Source organism: Xenopus laevis, chromosome 3L (assembly GCF_017654675.1).
Source record: "Xenopus laevis strain J_2021 chromosome 3L, Xenopus_laevis_v10.1, whole genome shotgun sequence".
NCBI classification, from domain to species: Eukaryota; Metazoa; Chordata; class Amphibia; order Anura; family Pipidae; genus Xenopus; species Xenopus laevis.
Window position 1 is genome coordinate 92,239,393 of NC_054375.1, and position 25,584 is coordinate 92,264,976.

The 25,584-nt window shown below is 37.9% G+C and overlaps 1 protein-coding gene across 9 annotated transcripts in view; it reads left to right on the top strand.

The window, feature by feature from the left end:
* LOC108711240 (collagen alpha-1(VII) chain) overlaps positions 1-25,584 on the top strand; it is a 181,287-nt gene that overhangs the window by 68,045 nt on the left and 87,658 nt on the right. For all 9 annotated transcript variants that reach the window (XM_018252788.2, XM_018252787.2, XM_018252789.2 and 6 more), the window contains exons 45-66: positions 60-92; positions 678-749; positions 1,347-1,406; positions 1,756-1,791; positions 2,272-2,352; positions 4,041-4,076; positions 4,980-5,024; positions 6,103-6,174; positions 8,215-8,250; positions 8,771-8,797; positions 8,952-8,993; positions 9,184-9,264; positions 10,305-10,343; positions 12,826-12,864; positions 13,394-13,465; positions 14,108-14,140; positions 14,312-14,389; positions 15,462-15,491; positions 16,773-16,808; positions 17,437-17,571; positions 19,398-19,520; positions 19,714-19,962. In XM_018252788.2, coding sequence (XP_018108277.1) covers positions 60-92; positions 678-749; positions 1,347-1,406; positions 1,756-1,791; positions 2,272-2,352; positions 4,041-4,076; positions 4,980-5,024; positions 6,103-6,174; positions 8,215-8,250; positions 8,771-8,797; positions 8,952-8,993; positions 9,184-9,264; positions 10,305-10,343; positions 12,826-12,864; positions 13,394-13,465; positions 14,108-14,140; positions 14,312-14,389; positions 15,462-15,491; positions 16,773-16,808; positions 17,437-17,571; positions 19,398-19,520; positions 19,714-19,962 — 1,455 coding nt within the window. The remainder of the gene's footprint in view (positions 1-59; positions 93-677; positions 750-1,346; positions 1,407-1,755; positions 1,792-2,271; positions 2,353-4,040; positions 4,077-4,979; positions 5,025-6,102; positions 6,175-8,214; positions 8,251-8,770; positions 8,798-8,951; positions 8,994-9,183; positions 9,265-10,304; positions 10,344-12,825; positions 12,865-13,393; positions 13,466-14,107; positions 14,141-14,311; positions 14,390-15,461; positions 15,492-16,772; positions 16,809-17,436; positions 17,572-19,397; positions 19,521-19,713; positions 19,963-25,584) is intronic.

The window sequence follows — 25,584 nt, forward strand, 5'->3', positions numbered from 1 at the left end:
TACTTTCACAAAATATTTTAAGTGCCTCTCTAATTGTCAATAATTCTTACACCCCACAGGTTATTGGGCCTACTGGTAAAAAAGGTACCAGAGTAAGTACATTTAGTTTATGCAACTTACTGAAATCACATTTAATTCATGTACCAAATAACAATTTGAATTAGTTTGAAAGTGCTTCATTACAGTATATCACTAGGGGATGGCTCAAACTTCTTACCTTATACCATTTAATTATTCATCCCACTACTGTGGCAGAGAAGTCTCACTAAGAAGTACAGAATAGAGGAACTGGCTCTGTTACATAAATGCAGCTATGTGTACCCAGATGCTACAAGAGTATTTTTTGACTGTTAAATGTGCTTTAATAATATACAGATAACACAACAAAAACTTCTAATGTATAGTTTTCTAAAGAAATGTGCTCTCACCTATCTACAAGAAATAGCATTTTTACTTTCTACTTATTAATTATACAGTCTTTAAAGAGACAATTACATTTCAGTCTGCAGTTGTGTGGTCTTTTTGTATTGACGACACATAATAAAATGCTGGGTGCATTTTTTGGAATACAGGATTTTTAAAACCTGTTTTGTAGGAAGGTGATTTAAAGCTGTGTATATTAACTATGAACGTATCACAGTTTTTCTCCTGGTAATTGTTATCTTTTGCATTGGCAGGGTGATATTGGACCAATTGGGCCAATTGGACCTAAAGGCATTAAGGGAAGTCAAGGAGATAAAGGAATAAAGGTATACCAATTACAGAGACAATGATGTACAAATATATAATATATAAACCAACCTTTACCTGGAAGGTCACCACTGAAGATTTCTTGCAGCTATATTAAAGAGAGACGATACTTTTATAAGCAGAAGTATAACTTAGCAATGCACTAAAGCAGGGAGTTTCCCTGGATACATTCTACAGCAATGTTACAATTAAAAGGCTACCCTGTGCTGAAAGGGAAATATTTGGGGAGAATAAACATTTTAAGTATCAAATTCTGTATTTTTGTAATTTTTTATTCAGTGCAGCAATAAAGTGTAAAAGAAATCCCAGCAATCCCACAATTACACTTGGGACTACAAATATGCAAATTGTAGCTCTGCAGTAGCTGATGATCCAAAGTTTAGCTAATCCTGCTATAGTGCAAACCACCAACAGCCCAAGGTCCCTTAGAATGCATATATAGCTTGTTGCTGGGAAGTTTGGAATGTCACTCTAATTGTCTGTTGTGATTGCCCCTGGGATTATATTTTGTAAAGTACCAATGTTTTTGAAAAATATGTTTTCAGTTTTGCTATCACAATGTTAAAATCAATTTAATTCTAAAATCATTTTCTTAGGGAGAAACAGGATATGGTATTCCTGGGCAGCCTGGATTAAAGGGAGATTCAGGTGATAGAGTAAGTACATTACTTCTGCTATAAAATCTACTTCAGGAAGTTAAATGTAAAACTACAATAATTGAAAAATGTAAATAATAAAACATCATATTAACATAGAATATTTTCCATGTAAATGGATTCCAATAGGTAATAATCTTAAATATAATTACCACACACATCAGAATCATTGGAGCATGAATAACAGTAAGCAACAGTGTACACTGTATTCAGCCATTTTGAGCTTTGCGATACAAGTTTGGAGCATGAGGTATAGGGGGCTGCATGATCAGGAGGACATTATTTTGCAATAAAAATACTTTTTTTTACCAGCTGGTGGAACTGATTTAATTTTTATTCTGTTTTACAGGGGAACATAGGATTGTCTGGAAAACCAGGTCCCAAAGTAAGTTTTTTTCCAAAAACAGGAATATACCAAACTGTTCTTATGTGTTGCACAGTATGGAATATATTTAGAGCTGCCTTTAAAATTATGCATATATGGGGTAGCATCTAAATGGCTTCAGTTTATTGTTTACAAAAAGAGCATAATTCAGATTTGTTTTTTTAATCAAATGTATTCCCCATATTTTGGCTGACTGTGGGTAAGGACCATATCACACATTCTCACTATCTTTCTGGAACTTGCTCTAGCCAGACAGAGTGAGCAGCATGACTCAGACACATGCCACAGTGGATATGGGGTTCTCAATTTTGAGCAACAAATAAAGGGCCCTTAGTGAATTTTCCTCTGTGTCACTATTTAATATGACATATTACGGAGTGAGTTATCACATTCATGGTATTCCTTTTTAAAAAACATTCCTTAGAGTGTTTACAGCTAAATGTATGGATTAAATGTATTGTCACTAATTTCTTTATATAGGGAGATTTTGGAGAAAAGGGACAGAAGGGTGAATCTGGAAATTTTGGTGCCCTGGGACAGTCTGGACTAAGAGGTAAAGATGTAAGTAGAGACCTATTAGCCAAGTCTTCACAGGACAGTAACTTTATTAATGTGACCAAACCTTTCTTATAATACAGGATACACAAAGGGGGGACATTTATTTAAGAGCTACAAGTACAAGAACTACAAGTAACAATTTAGTGTGGCACCATGTACTTTTATGTGCATTAAAGGTCTGGTCACCTTAATGACATCTACTTTATGTTTCCAGCTGGAGAATAAATACTATAGAAAATACAGTAATTGTGTTTGGGCATGTAGCTTCAATTTAAATGGGGAATTGCATTAACTGAAATAGTAGCCACATACATAGTAGCAAATGTAAGGCAAAATATCTATGTAACCATCTATATATAGAGCTCAATTCTAAACCCTACATGTTTGTTTAGTGTAGGTTCAGGTGACTGTGCTTTGTGTACTGGAAGCAAAGGAAATTAAGGAGTATATATGACATTCCTATAAATAAACATGAATGATCATGACAAAATGCACATTTCTTGGCTATTTTCAAATATATGTGGGTTTCCTTAGATTTACCAGTGCTAATGCATTCATCTAAACAAGAATATTTCTATCTTATTGTGAATGTCTGAGCAGGCACTCAATGAGCAGTCTATAAAGGCAGTAAAGTAAAATCAATGTAGATTTGTTTAGTACTAAAAAAGAGGCAACCTTATTTGTTTCACGTGAATATGACTAAGAGTTAAGATAACATTTACTTTCCTGCCTTGCTAGACTGCTCATTGAGTGTCTGGTCAGATACAGGGTTGACTTTAATTCTGAAGGATAATTCATTATATGTGATTGCAGGTTATGATTGTCATAACCATAAAATACAAATTAAAGGAAAACTATACCCCCGAAACAATGTAGGTCTCTATAAAAAGATATTGCATAAAACAGCTCATATGTTTTCATGTAAATAAACCATTTTCATAATAATATACTTTTCTAATAGTATGTGCCATTAGGTAATCATAAATAGAAAATTGCCATTTTAAAAAATAAGGGGCGCCCCCTGGAATCGTAGGATTCACTGTACTCACAAACATACCAACAAAGCATACATGTTAGGTCACATGAGCCAATTAACAGCCAGAGTTGTGTCTTTTGCTTTCACACTTCTTCCAGTTACAGTTAGAGCTGTAGTATTTCTGGTCAGGTGATCTCTGAGGCAGCACACAGACCATCATGAAATGGTGGCTCAAGGCAAGAGATGTAAAAGGGCAAAATTTACTTAAATATATATTCCAGTTTGGTAAGATTCTTTAATATGCCACTTAATATGATATGAACTATCTGTTGCTTAAGTATTCATTTTGGGGGTATAGTTTTCCTTTAAGTACACAACGTGGGTTAGTTGTACAGATTGTCATCTAGGTATAGTTTCTCAGAAATTACAAATTATAATGTAATAAAAGGTGCAATGTTTGCTTCAAAGCCAGTCACCTGTAGTAACCAACATTTTGAGAGTGTGGTAAAGTTTTTTCATTGTTCTCTCTTATTAAAGCTTCTCTTGGCAGCTAACAGCTAAACATTGTAAGATATTCCTGGAAGTATTGGTTATGCCACCTGTGCAGTTAGAAAGGTTGTCTGTTTCATAGTGTGGTATTCTTTTGCTGAGTGGAGAAAAATGTTCTTAGAATGACACAGTGCTGCACTGATGCAATGATCGTTTTCATCTTTAGGGTGAACCGGGACTAAAAGGGGACAAAGGCGAGACGGTAGGAAACTGAATGAAATAAGTTCTTGCACATACCTTCTGTGAGATGATTTTGTGGTGCTACATGTTTTCTAAATGCTGTACAAGGCATCAAACATAGACAGAAAGAAAAAGATAATAGGAGACCTACACACGTTAAATGAAAACAGTTTTAACTCTTTCATTTTAACATGTTATCAACATGAACATTAACTTGCTTGAATGCTTCAGATACACACTCCAATGATTTCCATAGAATCTCGATAGGTTTAGAAGTTTTTAGTCATGTTTGAGGTCTTTTTTTTTTAAATTGATAAATCTTGAATTTGATTTCCTCGATTGCAGAAAGAAAATCAAATATCGATAAGTTTGCCCTAAAGTTGACAATGCACAATATATTGCAAGAAATATATGCAAAATGAACCAATATCTACAGTAGTTCATTCTGCCATCATTAATAAAGAAAGGGTGTTTCAAATGACCTGTATAAATTTTAGAGATAGAAATTGAAAATAGATAGCACTGGTAATCGGCAGTGAACTTTTTTTTTTCAGGTGACACGGGGGCACTGTGCCCATGAGGCGAGTTGAGAAACTTTTCTCTGGCGGCACAGTCCACAAGTTGCATGGGGTGGCAACAATTCGCTCCTAGTTAGTTAAAGAGCTGAAGTTCCCATTTTTGAATCAGAATGTTGGCTCTTCTAGTGCAGAGAACTCTTTTGCGATCTCTGTACTAGCGATGCACATCAGCTTGGCCACCTCAGGGCTGCATAGGGGCCTGAAATATCCCAGCAGGTGACTCTTAAGTCATTCAAAGAATATTCACAAGGAATGTAAATGTCAAATTAACCAGAACGTTTAATTCTACATTAAATTTTAGGAATAGATATGTGATATACATCTCTTTGTTTCTTGGCATTATCTAGGGAGATGCAGGTGTCTCTGGAGAACCAGGAGAAAAAGGACAAAGGGTAATGTATACTTGTTAGCCATACTGCACATAGCTACCATTGATTTTGTATGATTAAAGTGTAATACATATTTGTTTCTGGGTTTGTTATTTGTGTTATCAATCCATACATATACTAGAATGCAAGTAAATATATTGAACATTCTTCTTTGAAGCGATAAGCTCACACAAACAGAATACATAATATTAAAACTGTTCAGTATGTCAACACACCAAATACTGTAGGAGTATCTTCATCACCACTACCGATACCCATGATCCAAGTGATCTCATTAAGATACCTGTAGCATAATGCTTTGATTTCCTATCCACTAACCACCAGTTACTACCATGTCCATTCATTTAACTCCTCTCTTTATCTTTATAATTTCTCTTCTGTTACCACACTCACCCGCCTGACAAAGTGCACAATTGATACAAAGTAAATGTGGCCCCTCCATTGTGAGGGTACACAGTGCCTTTATACAATACATTTTTATATTGTAAAGTATATAAATATATAGCACTGCGGCTCAAGGTTGCACCAAATTCACTATTTTAGGATTCGGCCAAATCATAAATCCTTTGTGAAAGATTCAGCCGATTACCAAACCAAATCCAAACCATAATTTGCATATGTAAATTAGGGGGGAAAGGGGAAAGAGAACTGTGCACGGATAAAAAAAAATTATTTCCTTCCTGATTTTTTGGATTAGGATTCGGTTAGGATTTTGGTTCAGTTCATCCCTAATGATAAAAGTGCACCCCTAATAATAAAAATTAACTTAAAGGTGAACCACACCTTTAAGGTTGTCCAAAAGGGAATTTGATTTTTCGATCATTTAGTGCTGTGTTAGTCGACTAAATTACATTCAGATTTTTTTAATACTATGTTTATTGACACATCATTTCTAGGCTATTTATTTTAAATAAATTCAACAAAATCCAACAATTTTCATTTATTCATAATTTTCATTATTAATATTTATAAAAGTTGTTCAACTGTACAGCTTATTGTACGTACAGAATTTTGTGATTGCAATTTCTACACCTACATCGAACTTTGTTAGTAAAATATTATGTTCAAAACAATTTTCCAGGGCCCTGTTGGACTCCCTGGCCGGATTGGTGATACTGGAATAAAAGGAGACATGGGGCCAAATGGAAGAGATGTAAGTAGTTTGCCGGATTTACATAGCGGGTGCCCCTGGGCCAGCTGCCATTCGTTGCCTCCTGTCCCCTCCCAATTATTCACTCAATTTTTCATTATAGGGACCGGAGCAATGGGGATTGTCACATGGAAGATGTAAAAAGCGATCATATCTCCTGTGCATCCCCAATGTTTCTGAAACAATGTGGTTGTGGTTGGGTAGCATGCTGCCCCCTAAAATCCTGCCGCCCTAGGCTCAGGCCTTGGTGGACTTTCTACAAATCAGGCGCATGGTAGTATAACTGTTACATGCATGACAGACAAGCATATACATGTGCTGATGGAGTTTGTTAAGGGATGTATTATGAAGTTATGATTTATAGCAATTAGGTGTTGCCTGACAGTCAGCCATAGAAAGAATTATTTTACCATCTACATTAGATAGGAAAATGATTATAATAATAACCTTAATCATCTTTTTTACATTCTGCATGGTATAATATGAGTATATTAAGAGAATTACAAGTAGGCTTTTTTTGTGAATTTGATCTGTTTGAGATGTAGATTCGGCTGAATCCTGAATCCTTTGTGAATGATTCGGCCGAATGCCGAACTGAACCCTGTTGCATATGTAACTTATGGAAAAAAGGGGAACTAAAAAAATTTTAATTTTTTTTTGACTTCCTTGTTTGTGTGACAAAAAGTCACATGATTTTTTAATTCTAATTTGGTTCGGCCAAGCACTTGGATTCAGTCGAATCCAAATCCTGCTAGAAAAGGCAGAAGCTTAGCAGAATCCCAAACTGAATTCTGGATTTGGTGCATCCTTAGTTTAGAATTTTTTTTCATTGCACTTTTTTAAATGCAACATGTTGCATTTTTCTGTTTGATGACAATGCATATGACATTAGAATAGATAGTTGCATTTAGAATTCAGGAAAATGCATTTAGTTAAAAAAATATTAAAAATGCATGTAAATTCAAAACTCGGTCAAAACAATGTAGAAAAAAAAACACTTGATCCTTAAATGCCACAGAACGTAGAATCTACATTCTGTAGCTAAAAGTGCCAAAGTGCTACAGAATGTAGATTCTACATTCTGCTGCACTTCCGGGTCTGCAAGAGGAGAAGTGGCTGTTAAAGCTTCCTCACAACCAGCTAGTTCCCCTGCTCATAGGCAATAAGCAGTGTGGGGGAACGAGTGCCTTGGATTCTGTATTCTGCTGTAGTGCTTTGAAAATTCGGGAATTTATTGCTGTGAGTTTTTGATCTATAGAAGTCATAAATCTCCATAAAACTATAGATATTCTGATATTGCCATGTTTGTGAGACAGGAGGCTTTCCAAATCAGTCGAATGTTTGTGCATAAAATAAAATATTTTTCTGGTATAAATCCCTATATCATGAAAAATAGCATTTTTTCATTTTTACTTGGTATTTAGAGCTCTAAATCTTGCTCCAGAAGTGTAAATACACAAAAACACTGGCAGATTTGGAAAGCTTAATTATGTATAATTTTCCTAGGTCTACTAAAAATTCCTTCCAGGAAATGCCACAAAATGTTTAGAAACAGCTGGCACTGAATGCAAATGAAATGGGAAATTCTGCTGGCACTTAAAGCATTACATATTCATAGACTTTGTTGTTCCTTTTACATAAAAGTGAGTTTAATATTTATTTATTTAAATATTTATTTTAATATTATTTAAATATTTAAATGCAGAAAATCTGCTATCCTCAGACTCTGCAAAAGTTATTGTGATGGCATACCCAACTCGCTGTCTGTGTCTATGATTGTGAACAAATGGATTCAGAAAATCTGATTGAATCACAATTACATTCCAATTTATTTATTAGTCTGTGATCCAGTAATTTCAAACCTTTGAAATGTTATGACTTGATATACTGTACAAATATGCATCACTCATGACTGGCCTTTATGCAGAGCAAAAATATTACACCCACAAAACTGTAGGTCTTCAGAGTATTTTATTTATTTGCATGTGGTACCCATGAATTTTTTACATTGCAAGATTTTACTTTCTTTTTCTCTCTCAACAGGGCATAGATGGTAAAAAAGGTGATAAAGGAGAAGCGGTTAGTAAAGCATTTAGTCATTTGTTTACAACCTGTGTATCGATAATCCTCTAAAAAGCTTTCCAAATTGATGAAAAACAGAGAAGCATTTCATAAGCCAACCAAACAGAACCACTGAAACATAAGCATACAGACCTCCTAGACAAATTGCTGTCATTTGTGTCACTAAACAGCACAAACACCCATATGCTTTGTATAAAGAAACATTTATTTAAAGTGAAATTACTACAGAATACACATTGTAGCTAAACAGCTATTAGCATTGGTGAAAGATCTGTCCATACAAGAATGCCTCTTGTGCATCCCCCTATCTGCAACAATTTTAATGGTTCTTAGCTAGATGGAATATGGCAGGCATAGGAGGAATACCACACCAGAAGATGCTACAATATGTTTGGATAGTTTTATAAGACTTAACCTGTTCCCTTTTACTAGAATTAATGTTGTTTCTAATACCATACACTTCCTGATTATTGTGGTTAACTAAAGTATAGCTTTCATTGTAATTTCATTTTTACAGGGGCAGCCAGGAACACCTGGGGCAATGGTAAGTATTTTATTTGCTATATTTGCTTTTTTATTGCAACATTTTCATTAATTTCTAGAAGCATCAGGTAACATCATAATGAGATTTGTTAAAAAAAATATGTTAAGGTTTTCCACTTCAAAATATTTAAACAGTTATTTATTTTTTTTTACAGGTGACTGAAATAGACAAAAGTTTGCTTGTCAAAGGAGAAAAGGTTTGTTATTTGACAAATAATCAACTTCTTTTTCATTCACATAGATTCAGGGGAAAAATACTTTTAGAATCCATTCTGTATTAAGTCTGAAGTAAACAATGAAATGTGTACTGTGTTTAAGATTTATTTGGATCTAAAAAGTTACTCCATGTCTTTAACAATATAAACTTTTATCATTCAATTATTTTAGGGAGAACGTGGAGAGATAGGAGATCCAGGAGAATCAGGTTTTAAAGGAGAAAAGGGAGACACAGGGCTACCAGGACCCAGAGTAAGTATAATATTATCAAGAATAACATACAGTATCATATTTTAAACTGTAGAGCAATTCCATTATTTCTTAAAAAATATAATTTTCTTACTTTAAATGAGTAATTGACTCCAAAGTTTTAAACACTTTTCTAGTGTTTATTTTGTAATAAACTTACATTAGGCTTCTCACTGATGTGAGATGTAAGTTGTATGTCATCAAAAAAGATAATTTTAGTTTTACATCATTCATTTTAAATGCAACATCTTAACTTACTTACTTACTGGATCAGTTGGTGTCTTTTAAACCATTTCTATATATTGGTGTTCTGTAGTTGGCACTTCAGAAAAAGGTGATGCTAGAGGTAGTCTTTAACTTCCTTTTCTAGTATGTAGCTCACTGGCCTCCATGCTAGTTATAGAGAATATAAAAATGTCTGTTTAAGGGCCCAAACATGAGATGCACATTTTTGGATTTATTAACCAATAAGGGTGCTAACTGCCAGTACTACAGGTTCTACATTTTCAATCTAAGGCACAGCAAGAATAAAAATGCCTGTCAAAGAAATGGTTTCTGTTACATAGGCTTGGTTCAGCTTTGACCAAAAGTGTCTACCATCCCACCGTTGCTGAATCTGCTTCATGGAGCTAGTCAGTTGCTATATTTTGCATCTGAGGATCTCCCTTTTAAGTGTGCTCTTGGGCTGCAATCAAACTTGGAAAACAGTCTGAAACAATTAGTTGTACAATAAAGGAACTTTTTTAAATCATTAAGTTCCTGGCAGCTTGCACTGCGCAGCAAACAAACCAAAACAGTATCTGCTCATCTCAATGCCTTGTTAGAAAAAAAGAGACAGATTAGTTATCCATGCTGTGCTTGGACTCTAAACTAATAAGAGAACACAGGGAGTGAAGGGGTCTTTATAGTAACATGCAGCTATCTGACTATCGCACTCAGTCTGTAGTTATAAATAGTTAACACTCAGAAGGAAGCTTTACTTTTACCCATGTACAAAGACATGTTGTACACAGTGTATTTATTATCTTTGTCTCATTTTTAAGGGACCAGAAGGCCGTCCAGGACCACCTGGTGCTTCACTGGTAAGATAGTTTGAAGATGGCATACAGTTTATTTTATTGATATGGTAATAAATAATTCAAAACAAGGTCATTTGCACTTTATGCACATACTTTCATCACATGTAGTAAGGCCTGATATTAGTAATACTATCTGCAGCATACATACAGGACACACAATTCTACCTAGGAAGCAATCATTTCATGCCCACTAACCAAGAACATGGTTCATGTGAATAAATCGACACTGATATTAATTCCTTTAGCTCACATCTTCTCGGAAAACATCAGTATATAGCAGTTTAATAGTATTTGTTGTTTATTGACACAGTTTCTGCTGAGACAGCCTTATCCATCCTTATCCATCTTTATCCATCTTTATCCATACTGTAGGAATAATTTACAAGGGTCCTGAACACAAGTACTAGAGCACTAAGTCACACCCCTTAATACTCATTCATTAAGCACTTGTGTCTGGGCACTTGCTGTGCTGTGAATCTAATGCCAGATTAAAAATTGAGCACAAGGTGCAGAGTGCACTGCTAGTAAGGGCAAAGTCACTTTCCTAAGGAACCAGGGTGCAGGACACCTATGTGTCTCCCCAAGCCCAGTCCTCATAAATATAGTGCTGTTGAAAGTTGGGCAGGAGTACTTACCACCCTGTGCCCAATGTCACACCCTAAATTGCAAGTCTAAATGAGGGGCAAGTAAGGGGGCAGATAAGAACCAGGATGGGGGGCATAGGTGGCGGTTGATTTTTTTGTTTGGAGAGGCTAAATTTGACTATATACTGGCTAACATAAAGGGAACCAATCACCCCATATTTCTTTTACCCCACCAGAGCGGTGGGCTTATAGAGCTTGCACACCGGTTGGGTTAAACAGTAGGTTCTTTTTTCAAAATATATTGTGTATTGGAGACAGTGGGTCCTGGCACATTATACTCAGTGGGAGACAGTGGGTTCTGTCACATTATACTCAGTGGGAGACAGTGGGTTCTGTCACATTATACTCAGTGGGAGACAATGGGTCCTGGCACATTATACTCAGTGGGAGACAGTGGGTCCTGGCACATTATACTCAGTGCGAAATTAAATTCTAATTTACATATAAGAGCCTCAGGAAAAATGGTAGGTATAACAGAGGGCTGTTTTCATAAAAACAACAATGAAAAAAATCATAAAAACTAGTATAAAGCAAGAAATGGAGCAAAAAAAAAAAAAAAAGAACCTAAAAAAACCTTTAATACTTATTCAAGCTGGTGGAGAAGCTGCAGTAGATAGTACCTGTGAGTTGAATAAAAGCTGCAAACATGGGCGGCTGTAAGTTCCAATCCAACTGCTTCATATCAGTCTCCTTCTGCCATGCTGCCTTCAGTTGGTAAAGTTTTCCCAGCCAGGTCTACTCTGAACCTGGTTGGTACAGTTCACTGTCTGTAAAGTCAGCTGTGCTCTGATTGGACAAGCTATAAACCACATTATCCAATCAGAGTGCAACTGATCTCTTCAGCATCGTGGTTTGGAGGCGGATTAAACGAACCGTGCAGTCAGGCAGGTTTAGAAGGCTTAGCCTCCCCTAGCCTTATTGAAAATCCGCCTATGATGGGGGGCATCTGCGTATAGGCCTTTGCTCTATATCTAGCCTAACATAGCTTCTATGTACACTATATGCTGCTATATGCAATTTACCTTTGGCTGCTGGGTTCTATCCTACATGTGGCTGTATGATTTCCCAACATGCTGAACTGGGGAAAATGTTTGACTCAGATGTAAATATGGTTAATGTAAAGAATATATTTAGCCTGCCAGAACCTCAAATTTTACTGCAATCCAGTATGGAGGAAGCAATGTATGGGCATGGTAAGAGAGCAAATGATAAACAGCAGAGGTAAACATTTCTTATAGGTGAGAAAGAAGTTGTTAAAAGGAGTTCTAAATAAAAAACCCTAATCTGTGTTCTAGATTTTACTGAATACTAACACAATTGATATGAGAAAGCTAAAACTAAAAGTCTCCTTTAAAATCAGTTTTTGTGGTGCATGTTTTTTTGCTGTTTAATTCTATTGGGCTTAGTTTAGGATACTACTGTACATCAATTTCTTTAATAAATAATCTGTTTTTCTTTCCTCAAGATTATGCGTTTTAGCATGCAGATAAAACAGTGTATAGGTGCATAAATGTGTATATATGTAGATACAAAGGTATTGGCAAAGGTCTTTGTGATCCTTTCTGGAGAGCAAAGGGCTTCACTACTGGGCTCTAAGTGTAGAGCAGTTTGCAAAATACATTGTATTTTGTACCCATCATTAGCACTTTGCACATTGCCCCACACTTTTTATATAAACCCTTCTCAGATGAATTGAACAGTTTGTCCTGCAAAATTTTAAATTTACCTAGAATGTTCATGGAGCAGAATATCTCAAAAATGTACTCCAATCTTAAAAGGACTTAAATAAATGATTAAAGCTATATTTATGATAATGTCTGTCTTTGTCTTCTTGTTCATAGTTGGAGTCCACTGCTGAGAAAGGAATGAAAGGGGAAAAGGTATATTCCCTGGAAGTTATTGTTAGTTGCATGTCATTGTGTGTGATAATATACAGAAATGATTGCAAAAGTCTTCGATATTGCCACAAATGGTCTTAATTTTTAAAGTACAGCTGATATACTGGTATGGTCTCCATTATCTGGAAAGCTTAATATTAGGAAACCCAATAGGATTGCTTTGCTACCAACAAGGATATGTGCTAGCTTAGTTAACATCAATTAAACATGGCATTCCCATATTCCCAGAATTCATAACAATCTGGATAATGGGTTTCCGTAGTACAGTATTATGTACTTATATTTTATAGTTTATAGTAAAGATAATACCTGTTTAACCTTATGGCACACAGGCAGCTAAAAAGAGTTTGTATCTTGTTGGTGTGCATTGACTTGAATTTGAAATGACTAAAAGGCCCAGACTGGTGCTTTTCAGACATAAAATCCTGTGTCAGATATGGGTGCAATGGAACTTAGCATGACTAAGTGAGTTGATAACATATATGCAAAATTCATTATGATTATTTATTAGGGAATACAAGGGTCTTCTGGAAAAAATGGCCTGGATGGAAAAACTGGGAACCCTGGGTTACCTGGACAAAAGGTGAGTTTTTTTTTAGTATTTTAGTGTAGTATTCCTCAACACATATTAATTTTGTGAGGAATAAATCAAGTATCTGTAGAGGGCCTCTGTTTGCACCCACTAAAGCAGCAAGGAGTTCATTTAAATGAATATTCAGCATAAAGTCAATATCTGTAGATTTGTAATTGCTGTATTTTCATGGAATATCTAATATTTAAAGGCCAGACTGGCTGTACTTACATCAAAATGTGCATGTTACTTATACTAAATTTATTACATCTGTCATGCTATATAAAGATGTCTTTGTCTCTGAAAAATAATAATTTGTTTTATTATTAATAACTGTAATCTGTGAATACATTTTTTTTTTTTTTTCAATCTAGAAGCAGTTACCAACTGCATTTAAGAGACCTCTATCAAATCAACTTCTGGGATGCCTCAATTTTAGTGATCATAACTAATACTAACCACAAAATTCCCATCCCCAAGAACCCATATCCAGAGAATGGCACTTAGTTTTGACCTAAGTGCTGCATTTTTCATACAAAGCACTGATTTTTAAAGCACTGATCCTAATGCATTTAAGAAGGCAATGTTATAGATATTCTGACAGTATTTGTTATTACGTGCTCAATAACAGTCTTTCCTTCTTTTTAACCGTAGGGAGAATCAGGCCAAAAAGGAGAACCAGGAGATGTAAGTCAAAACATTTATTAGTTGGAATAGCATTAATCCATGTATGAGTATCTTTATATAATATCTCTATATGTCCTTTTATTAAATAGTACAATTCAGATGTCAGTGGTGTGCATAATGACTGAATTTGTCTTCCCATTAGCACCCTAAATGTGTCTGTGTTTTCATTAGGTAGGTCTAACTGTAAGTGAAAAGGGAGATAAAGGAGAAGCGGGACCAGTAGGACCCCAAGGTCCACCAGGACCACAGGTAAAAAAAATGAGGTAACATGCAGATTATTTTATAGAAAATTGTTGTCATGTGTCGCAATCCAGCCCCACGGAAAGCAGGACAAAAACAGGCATGGTGCGTGATTTTGCATATAACTATTTTCTGGTACATCTGTTCCTGTGATTTTATCTTGCAATTTTCCTGGTGAGCCTAGGAGGGATGGTTAGCAGGAAGAGGCTGACGTTTAGACTAACTCCATTTTAACTAAGGAAGGTAAAGAACACAGCTTGTAAAAAATATAGCTTTGCTAGGAAAAGGCTAACAAGCACTGGAACACAAGCCTAAAAATAGCAATGGTAACTTGACTGGGCAAATGTGGACAGCAGTAACACATATGCAGAGAAAGTGGACAGGAATAAGAGACAGGAAAATCTTAGTGGGCAAAATACAACAAGATCAATTACCAGGCTAATAATCTGACACAAAGGAGCCCAATACAACAATGTATAAATATACAAATTTATCATTTCTGTCTCACAGTTTTGTGAACTTTTGCAGTCTTTTGCATCATTTTATTCTGTTAATCTCTAGGCAATAAAATAAAAATGTGAAAAAAATGTCTTCCCTAGTCCCCAAAATGCAATTTATTAGTACTATCTTAAGTCACACTACTGCACCTGTTCCCAGGGGATCTGGTTTTATCAGTAGCTATATACTAGGAGATTAATATAATAGTGATCTGTTGTTATAAGTTTATTCTACTTATTTATGAATTCCCAGTTTGCAGCTGACTGCAGCCTGACACTGCAAATATAACCACCTACTGTAGCTTTTTTGGCATACTTGAACGATAACTTCTAAGGGTTACTTTCTGATGCAAAGTTCATCCCTTTGGCAAGCACTACACTGTTTAAATGTCACTCCAAATAACTTACCTTGTCTGCTGAAATCTGACGCATAATAGGCATATTTTATAACTACATATTTAATAGTCAAATTATACAAGAGGGACATGGAAGGTTATACACTCAGTGTACCTACAGTCAGAAACCCTCTGTTTGTGTTTTTATCTTATGTATATATTTAATTTGCTGTCTGTTTCCTTTTTAAGGGACCTCTTTACAAAGACTTTGAAATGAAGGTAAGGCCCTGATAAGTCATGCTCTCGTTATTGTCGCCTACAGCGCAAAGCACAAATGATCCTGCTTCTACTCACCCAAATAAATAAATACAAATATGAAGCAAAAGAATAATGAGGACACAATAAGATGTCGTTTCATGTTTTATTTTGTATTTAATGAAAATTGAAATTGAATTAAAGAAAATTTATTCTAGAAATGATTTATATGAATTAAAGAAAATTTATTCTAGAAATGATTTATTTAAGAGTTGTAGGCTTTCCTCAAGTCAACATTTGTTGCAACTGTTACATCCTAAAAACACACAGGTACATTGAATGTCTGAATGGCTGTAGCTTATAAATCAAACATGGGAACTACTATAGTAAAAAAATTGTATTACATACCAGGGCTTGCCATCCTAAGCAGTTTCCTAAATAAAACATATCTACTCACAAATTTATCTTATTGTGACTTGTGCGGGATGCACCAATTTAGACTCAAATTCGCTTATAGCGATTCGCAGTTGTGAAATTTATCAGAGAGGGTTCCCCAGGAGCATCGTCACTCATTTCATGTCACAAAGCATTGCATTTGTAAGCAAGTAACTTTATGCATATTATAGCATTAGCACATACTAAATTTTGTTTCTGTTTGCATAGTAAACAAGCCCTATATTCTCTCTGAAAGTATTAACATTTTACATTTCTACATATACTCTTCCTTTGCACTAACATTTAGGGGCACATTTACTAAGGATCGAATTTCAAAGTTAAAAAACGTCGAAATTCGACCATCGAATTTGATAATTCGATAGTCGAAGTATTTTTTCGATCGAAAACAGGCATTTACGATCAAAGTAAAAATCGTTTGATCCATTAAATCGTTCGAACGATTTTCAAAAAAAAAACTTTGACTTCGAAAAAACCGGCTATAGGTTCTAGGAGGTCCCTATAGGCTAACATAGCAATTCGGCAGGTTTAAGGGGCGAAGTGTCCAAGTCGAAGTCTTTTAAAAAGACAGTACTTAGATTTTCGAATGGTTGAATATTCATTTTTTCAATTCAAATCAAATTTTGGCCTAGTCTATGGTCGAAGGACCCACAAATTACGTTGATATTCGAAGTTTTTGAATTCGAAAATTCACTTCGAATTCACTTCGACTCTTAGTACATGGGCCCCATAATGATAGTATATGATTTCTCACTAGTCTGGCTATAATAGTACCTAGCAGTAATTATTGTTATAATCTATGCTGCCTGATATATACAGTACTTCAATCATTATTATGCCCTCTGTCTACAGGATTTCGAAAGGCTCTTTGAATCATATGGCATTAAGGCAAGTATTTTTTTCTCTTGGAAGATTGTTTTATAATGTAATGCAACATACATTGGCACCAATATGATAATTCTAGGCAATAGTCTATGTAGTTAGTTGATCAAAAAAGGGAACATTTTCCTAAAACTACTTCAAAAATTCCTTATAAATTCCTTCACTGAGACTACATAATAAAAATCTAAATTTTCTGCATAACTCTAGGCACTCTGTTTATATACATTTATATCACAAGAACTGAACAAAACAGTTCTGCAGGTTTCAGTGATTCCTCTTTAGTAAAATACTTTTAAACAACTAGTATAGCAATACCCCAATTCCCTCAGATACCCAGTTATGCTCAGTAATTACTGCAATCTATCCGTTTTCAAGTATGCCCCACCACTTTTTCATGTCCAGGATTAAAGACCGACCACCAAATTGGGGAAGATGGGAAATATGCGCAGCAGTTACTGTACTAAGTAATTGCCTGTATGCCGGTTTTTTATTAAGCAAAAAAATTTTTTAATACATTGTTTAATACATATTTAATACAATTTAACAACAACAAAAGTTGTAAGTAGTATGTTTGACTGTTGAAGATTAACATTGTTTGCATTGCGGAATTCACCTATTTCATTATCTGTTACAGCTGTCTTTATTGAAGGAACTGACTGATCATATTATACAAAATGGAATATCTGATTTAATTCAGCAAGTGACAAATTCCAAGAAAGACCGAACTTCTAAGAAGAAGCAAGGTTTTAAACAATCAACAGAATATACTGTAAGTCTCATTCTTCAAAGGGAAGGGAAACCTTAATAAGTGAAAAAAATCTGAAAAAATTTATTTATTATACAGTGGAACCTCAATTTTACATCCCCTGATTGTATTCCTTTATTTTACATTGTTGTTTTGTAGTCCCACCTATATATTATGCATAATACATTTCCCTGATTTTACATTTTCCTGGATTTTACACCATTTTTTCTGGTCCCCTGAAAAACGTTTAAGAAAACCAAAATAGAAGTCTTCTTGTCATATGCACAGAAATCTTCTTAATTTATACACATAGAGCTAAAAGAGAGTTGAACTGAAGAAGCTGCTTGGATGAGTAGTGAAACATCTTTAATTATTACTCAACAAGTCCGGTTGCTCTATATTTACTTCTACTATATATAACATGACCTGGATAAATGAAAACCTTCTTAGACATGTTGTACATTATGTTTTGGGCTTCTATAACAGCCCAAAGGAACCATAGCCCTTTAGCAGGGAAGATCTGTGCCTCAAAAGATGTCCCAGTAGCTCCCCATCTTCTTTTCCGCAGATTCACTGCACATGCTCTGTGCTGCCGTCACTTACTGAGCTTAGGGACAGACTACAATATACTGAATATATACAATATAAATGTCACAATATAAGGCTGAGGCTGATTAGTACATAATTATTGCTACACGGCAGCTCAGAAACCAGCACAATTAGCATTAGAATTTAATAATCAGCCTTGTAGCATCAGCTTATATTACAGACAAACCTTATTTTCTGCTTGTAAATTTGCAATAACCCTAAGCTTAGCTTCTCAACAGCTGCTCAGAGCCCACTGAGCATGTTTAGTGCGCTGACACTCCTAACAAAATCCAAGATGTGAAACTCATGTGACAACTTTGAAGGCCTGCATCATTACTATTATAGAGATGCTGAACCTTTAGGGCAGTTCAGTGAGTTCAATATGTAAAATATGGCATTTCTAGCCATGTTAATTTTTAGGGTTTAGGAAAATTATACCCACCAGAATACCTTGAGCCACCATCTTAATATTCATTGTGTTCCCTCATGGATCACCTGACCAGAAATACTGCAGCTCTAACTGTAACAGGAAGAAATGTTGGAGTAAGAGACAGAACGTTGTCCATTAATTGGCTCATGTCACACAACATGTATGTGTGCCCTTGGTAGCTTTGTATGTGTTGTGAATTGTATGGCACATGCTACTAAAAAAGTATATTTTTTATGAAATAGTTTATTTAGGTGAAGCAGGGTTTTACATATCAGCTGTTTTATGCACTATTTTTATAGAGACATACATTGTTTGGGGGCATAGTTTTTCTTTAAAGGCCAACTAAAGTTTTTAACCTTGAGTCAAGCATGACCAAAGGCTTGTACAATTAGAAGTTTGTATGTGTGATGGTTTTACAGCCAGAACAACTGCTATCAAAATGGAGAGCAAAGATTTTTAAAAAGTACTTATATTAATCGTTTATGTTTAATTGTATCTATATGCACAGCCCTTAAAAACATTTAGATTGCTTGACCAAAAGAAACAAAATCAAATGACATGCGATGTTTACATAGTATCATTTTGGCTGAGACTAAAAAAAACTGGATTTTATATATGCTAAAATTACCATCACTAATGTATACTATCTGATATATTGTTTCATACTATCAGTGCAGTTTCAAGAGAAACCAATCGGCACACAGTGACTATTAAAATTCAGTTCAAATACTGAAATCAAATTATTTTTTTTAATTTCAAAGTGATTTGGGTCAATATTTGCATCATAATTGTATAATGTATTATTATCATCATTTTAAATGATCATGTACAGGATACCTTAAAGCAAGGACATATAAATGAGACAGAAAAAAACCACAAGGAAGAAGAAGATCCAAGCTTGCAGGTTGAGATAACATCTACTGTGGGGGTGACAGAATCCCATCCTTTAACTCAGGTAAAAATACAATTGTATAAAGTAGAGAAGAATACTGTAATTAGTTTATGTAATATGGTCAGATCTACATATTGTATAAATCTTTTGTTTGGGTAGTTGCCATACTATGTATACTTTCTGTAATCAGGCATTGGTGAGTGCTCTTCACTCCAAAGTACTCACTCACTGTTTTTATTCTCTTATTGTCATCAAGGACTTAAAAGAAGGCAAGAAAGAACAAAAGAAAAAGAAAAAAACACATGTAGAGGCTGTTCCTATTAGCATTTACACAAACGTGATCACAGAGGAGCAGGAGGAGATTAGCCAAGACCTGAACCATCATTTTACAACCAATGCATCTTTTTTGCCCACTCAGCAATCAATAGATCTGGAAGGATCGGATGCAAATACTCATACAGCTGTCAAAGCACAGTTTGAGAAACATCACAAGAAGCAAGCGAAAGTAAGCGATGCAACATAATGCAAATTTAGTAATTGGAATTAGCACGTCTCTGTAACATTAGTGGTCTATATGTTTTATTTTTGTTTTTTTTGCAGTTATGTTTCAGTAGGAACTGCTGCCTTAATATATATTAATTTAAACCTATTTTGAAAATATGTGGAAATAATAGTCACTTTCAGTAGTCTATAAACTGCTTTTCTAATTACTTCCTCCTAGATAAAATCCTCAGACTGACTAAACGGTTACCAAGCCATTATGCTTAGGTACCTATCAATAGCATTTTAGAAAACATGGCTTTCTAGATGCCTTGAAAGAAAGAGATTTCAATGACTATAAAAAGGTCATTATTGTGCTGTGAAAGAGTCCCTTTAAAGGGAAACTAAAGTCTAAAATAGAATAATGTTAAAAATGCTGTATTTTGTATACTAAACATAAACATTAACTTACTGCACCAGAAGCCTAAAAAAATGATTTATGCTTTCAAAGTTCGCCGCAGGGATTCATCATCTTGCAACTTTGTTAAACCATCTTTGCAAGACCATGACCATGCACAGGCTCAGTGTGGTTTGGGCTGCTGTTGGGAGGCTAAGCTTAGGGATCATCATAAATTATGAAAACAGCACAAGTCATATAATATCTGCCATAGAAGCAGATACAGCAAGACTGATTAATAATTAGAATATGCAGACTTCACTGGGTCTGCGGATACAAATCTCTACACGGTTGTAATGGATGCTGTACCTGTCTCCCAAGATGGCGTCCAAGATGGCATTACTCCCCACCGCATGGCTCCTGCATCATCTTCGTCCCACTCCCTGATTGGTCGTCTGCAACAGCGCCGGCGTCGGAATGGACGTCGGCGTCAGAACGCCGGCGTCACTGACGCCAGCGCGCCGGAACTGACGCCAGCGCGTCGGAACTGACGCCGGCGCGTCGGAACTGACGCCGGCGCGTCGGAACTGACGCCGGCGCGCCGGAAATGACGCCACTGCGTCCAGATTGGCGCGAACCCTTTGCCTATTTAAAGGCGGACTTGTCATTGACTCAGTGCCCAATTATAGGTTCCAAGCTATTGTGTTCCTGGGTGTGCCTACTGCTTATATTGATATACTGTGTACCGACTCTTGCCTGCCTTCTCGTATTGTTGATTGCTGCCTGTACTGACCCATTTGCCTGTCCCTGACTACGTCTTTGATAAATCCTTCTTGTACTGCGAACCTGGTCTGGTCTCCTCCTTGGTCCTCACTCCAACGGTGCCTTCGGGCCCTTACAGTATAATTGGGCCATGGACCCGTCAGAGGAGAATCCTGTGCCGCCTGATGTCCGTGGAGCGCTTCGTGGTCTGGCATCCCGCATGCAGTCCTATGAGGTACAGCAATCTCACTTTGGTCAGGCTTTGGAATCCATTCTTGCTAAACTGTCGGAGCTAACACCTGCCGATCCTATTCCTGCACCAGTACCTGTGGTTCCGCTTCACGCCACCGAACCCCGCATTCCGGCTCCCCCACTCTACAGTGGTGATCCTACAGCTTGCCGTGGGTTTATTAACCAGTGCGAGGTCCACTTTGCACTCGCACCCAGCCAATTCCTGTCGGAACGAGCCAAGGTGGGCTTCATATTCTCCCGTCTGCAAGGGAAGGCATTGGAGTGGGCTTCGCCTCTATGGGAAAAGGAGGATCCCATTATCGATAATGCCCGAGCCTTCGTCCGGGAACTTCGTGTGGTCTTCGATGCTCCGGGTCGTGCCACTGCTGCCTCCGCACGCCTGTTCCATCTTCTACAGGGAACTCGCTCAGTCTCGGAGTACGCCATTGAGTTCCGCACCCTGGTTGCAGAGACTTCGTGGAACAACGACGGGTATCACGCTGCCTTTTACAACGGCCTGGCGATACGTATAAAGTCTGATCTGGTGTCCAGGGAAATTCCATCCCGTTGGGAAGATCTAGTCGCCCTGGCCATAAAGGTAGATACTCGGCAGAGGGAGTTTCAAGCTGAACTCGACAGAGAGCACTCCCCAACCAAAAGATTCCACAAGTTCCAACCTACTCTGGCTCCTCGTTTTCAAAGACCCTTCCTTCCCAACCCGGCTTCCACCTTGTCTTCTCCAAATCCTGCGGTTCCTGCCTCTTCTTCCCTGCCTTCGGAAGAACCAATGCAGATCGGACGGGCTCGTCTGACCGAACAGGAAAAGCTTCGGAGAAGGGCTGCTGGACTTTGCCTTTACTGTGGTGGAAAATCCCACTTCGCCTATGAGTGTCCAGTGAAGCCGGGAAACGCCAACACCTAGGTAAGACTGGGGAGACTTACCTGGGTGGAATTGGTCCCTCTCCCCATTCTTCTGCTCAACGCTTCCTTCTTCCTGTGCAGATTCGTTTTGGAACCCAGACGATTTCCTCTGAGGCTTTCCTTGACTCCGGTGCAGCTGGGAATTTCATCGATAAGGTCTTTGCAGAAAGCCATTCCATTCCTCTGCGATCTCTGGCTGTTCCTCTTCGAGCATTGGCGATTGACGATCGTCCACTTTCTTCCGCTACTATTTCCCACTCCACCGATGAACTTTCCGTTATTGTGGGATCTATGCACCTTGAAAGATTATCCTTCCTCCTAATCGATTGTCCTTCTACTCCCATTGTACTTGGTCTGCCCTGGTTGAATATTCATAATCCTGTAATCGATTGGGCTTCTTCTCAGATTTCCCGCTGGAGTTCCTTTTGCCAACAGAACTGTTTACCTACCAAATCTATTATCAAAGTTTCTTCAGTGACTTCGAATCCATCCTTGCCATCTGTCTATCAGGCCTTCGCTGATGTATTCGATAAGAAGTCGACTGAAACCTTGCCCCCTCATCGTCCCTATGATTGCCCTGTTGAACTCCTTCCTGGAACCATGCCCCCTCGTGGCCGCACCTATCCGCTTTCTCCTTCTGAAACCTCTGCCATGAAAGTTTACATCCAGGAGAATCTTCAGAGAGGTTTCATCCGTCCATCCTCCTCTCCTGCTGGAGCCGGATTCTTCTTTGTGGAGAAAAAAGACGGCGGTTTGAGGCCTTGTATTGATTACAGAGGGTTGAATAAGATAACTTTGAAGAATCGTTACCCTCTCCCTCTCATCTCTGAACTGTTCGACCAGCTCAAGGGGGCCAGTGTATTTACCAAATTAGATCTTCGTGGGGCCTATAATCTTATCCGGATCAGAGAGGGAGACGAGTGGAAGACTGCGTTCAACACTCGAGATGGGCATTACGAGTACTTGGTGATGCCGTTCGGCCTTTGTAATGCTCCTGCAGTCTTCCAGGAGTTTATTAATGATATTTTCCGGGACTTGTTAGGGCAAAGCGTGGTCGTTTATTTGGATGATATCCTCGTTTTTTCCAAGTCACTTAATGAACATCGCTGTCAAGTCCAGGAGGTTCTGTCCCGCCTGAGAAGGAACAATCTCTTTGCTAAATTAGAGAAGTGTTCTTTCGAAGTGTCGTCCATCTCTTTCCTCGGATACATCATCTCTCAGCAAGGCTTCAAGATGGATCCAGCCAAGGTTTCTGCAATCCAGGATTGGCCTCTCCCCACCAGTGTCAAGGCTGTCCAAAGATTCATTGGCTTTGCTAATTACTATAGACAATTTATTAAAGGTTTTTCGTCCAAAATCTCCCCAATCCTGGCTCTCATCCGTAAAGGGGGAAGACCTCAGCATTGGCCTCCGTCAGCCTTAGAAGCCTTCAAGAATCTCAAAGAATCCTTCTCTTCTGCCCCAATCCTTAGACACCCTGAACCCCTTCAACCTTTCTTCGTCGAAGTGGATGCCTCGGATGTCGGTGCTGGAGCCATATTATCTCAAAGGTCGTCTGCCGATGGGAAATTACATCCCTGTGCCTTTTTCTCTAAAAAATTCTCTCCTCCTGAACAGAATTATGACGTGGGAAACCGTGAGTTGTTGGCCGTTAAACTGGCTCTTGAAGAATGGAGACACTTACTTGAGGGTTCTGCAGTGCCTGTAACCATCTTTACCGACCATAAAAACTTAGAATATATCCAGTCACTCAAGCGTCTCAATCCCCGACAAGCCAGATGGTCTCTTTTCTTCTCACGCTTCAACTTCATTATTACTTTTCGTCCCGGTTCCAGAAATAAGAAGGCGGATGCCCTCTCCCGGAGCTTTGTTCCTGATGATCCCATTTCTGAAGACCCAGAACCAATATTACCTCCTGCAAAGTTTATTGCTGCATTGTTTCCTTCCTTGGCCTCCAACTTATTATCTGCCCAATCCTCTGCTCCGGGGGATACTCCTGTGGGTATGGCCTACGTTCCTCCTGAATTCCGTCATGATATCCTGGTCCAGGCTCATAATTCGAAGCAAGCAGGTCATCCTGGAATCAAGAAAACTACAGAACTCTTATCTCGCCTTGTTTGGTGGCCCTCTTTGAGGAAGGACGTTAAAGATTTTGTCTCTTCATGCTCCATCTGTGCTGTTTCTAAGTCTGGACATTCCCCTCCCAAGGGGTTATTGTTGCCCTTACCCATCCCATCCCGGCCATGGACTCATTTGGCGATGGACTTCATTGTGGATCTTCCTGTTTCTTCTGGTTTTACTGTGATTTGGGTGGTAATCGACAGATTCAGCAAAATGGCACATTTTACTCCCTTACGTAAACTTCCTTCTGCTCCAGAACTCTCCAGATTATTCATTGAACATATCTTCAGACTTCACGGTTTTCCTGCGGAGATCGTCTCTGACCGTGGGTCTCAATTCGTCTCGAAATTCTGGAGGTCCCTTTGTAGTTCCCTTGGTGTTTCCCTTCAGTTTTCTTCAGCTTACCATCCCCAGTCTAATGGAGCAGCAGAAAGAGTCAATCAGGCCCTTGAACAGTTCCTCCGGTGTCATGTGTCTTTGTGCCAAGACGATTGGGCTGACCTCCTTCCTTGGGCTGAGTTTGCCCATAATAATGCCTTACACTCTTCCTCTGAAAAGTCTCCTTTTTTCTGTGTCTATGGTATTAATCCGTTGGCTTTTCCTCAGGATCTTCTTCTCACAAATGTTCCTGCTGCCAATGACCAAGCTGCCCACATGATGGCGATCTGGCATGCTACTACTGCTAATCTGGAGAAGAGTTCGTTGGCACAGAAGAAGTTCGCTGACAAGAGAAGAGTTTCCTCCCCTCCTTATGCCCTGGGAGACAAGGTCTGGCTTTCCACTCGGAATATCCGTCTCAAAGTTCCAACACCCAAACTGGGTCCGAAGTTCATCGGCCCCTTTCCTGTCATAGACATCATCAACCCTGTGGCGGTCCGGTTGCAACTTCCTCCCGAGATGCGGATTCCGAATGCCTTCCATGTGTCTCTCCTAAAGCCTGCAAATTCTTCTTCTTCTTCTTTTTCCTCCCCAGCTCCTGTTCTTGTGGATGGTCATCAGGAGTTTGAAGTGCAGAAGATTCTGGACTCTCGATTTTCTAGAGGTTCCCTGCAGTACCTTATCGAATGGAGGGGGTTCGGTCCTGAAGAGTGTTCTTGGGTGAGGAGCTCCGATGTTCATGCCCCTCTCCTTGTTCGGAATTTTCACAGACGCTTTCCTTCTAGCCCTGGTCCTGGGGGTCCTGGGGCCCCCCCTAAGGAGGGGGGTACTGTAATG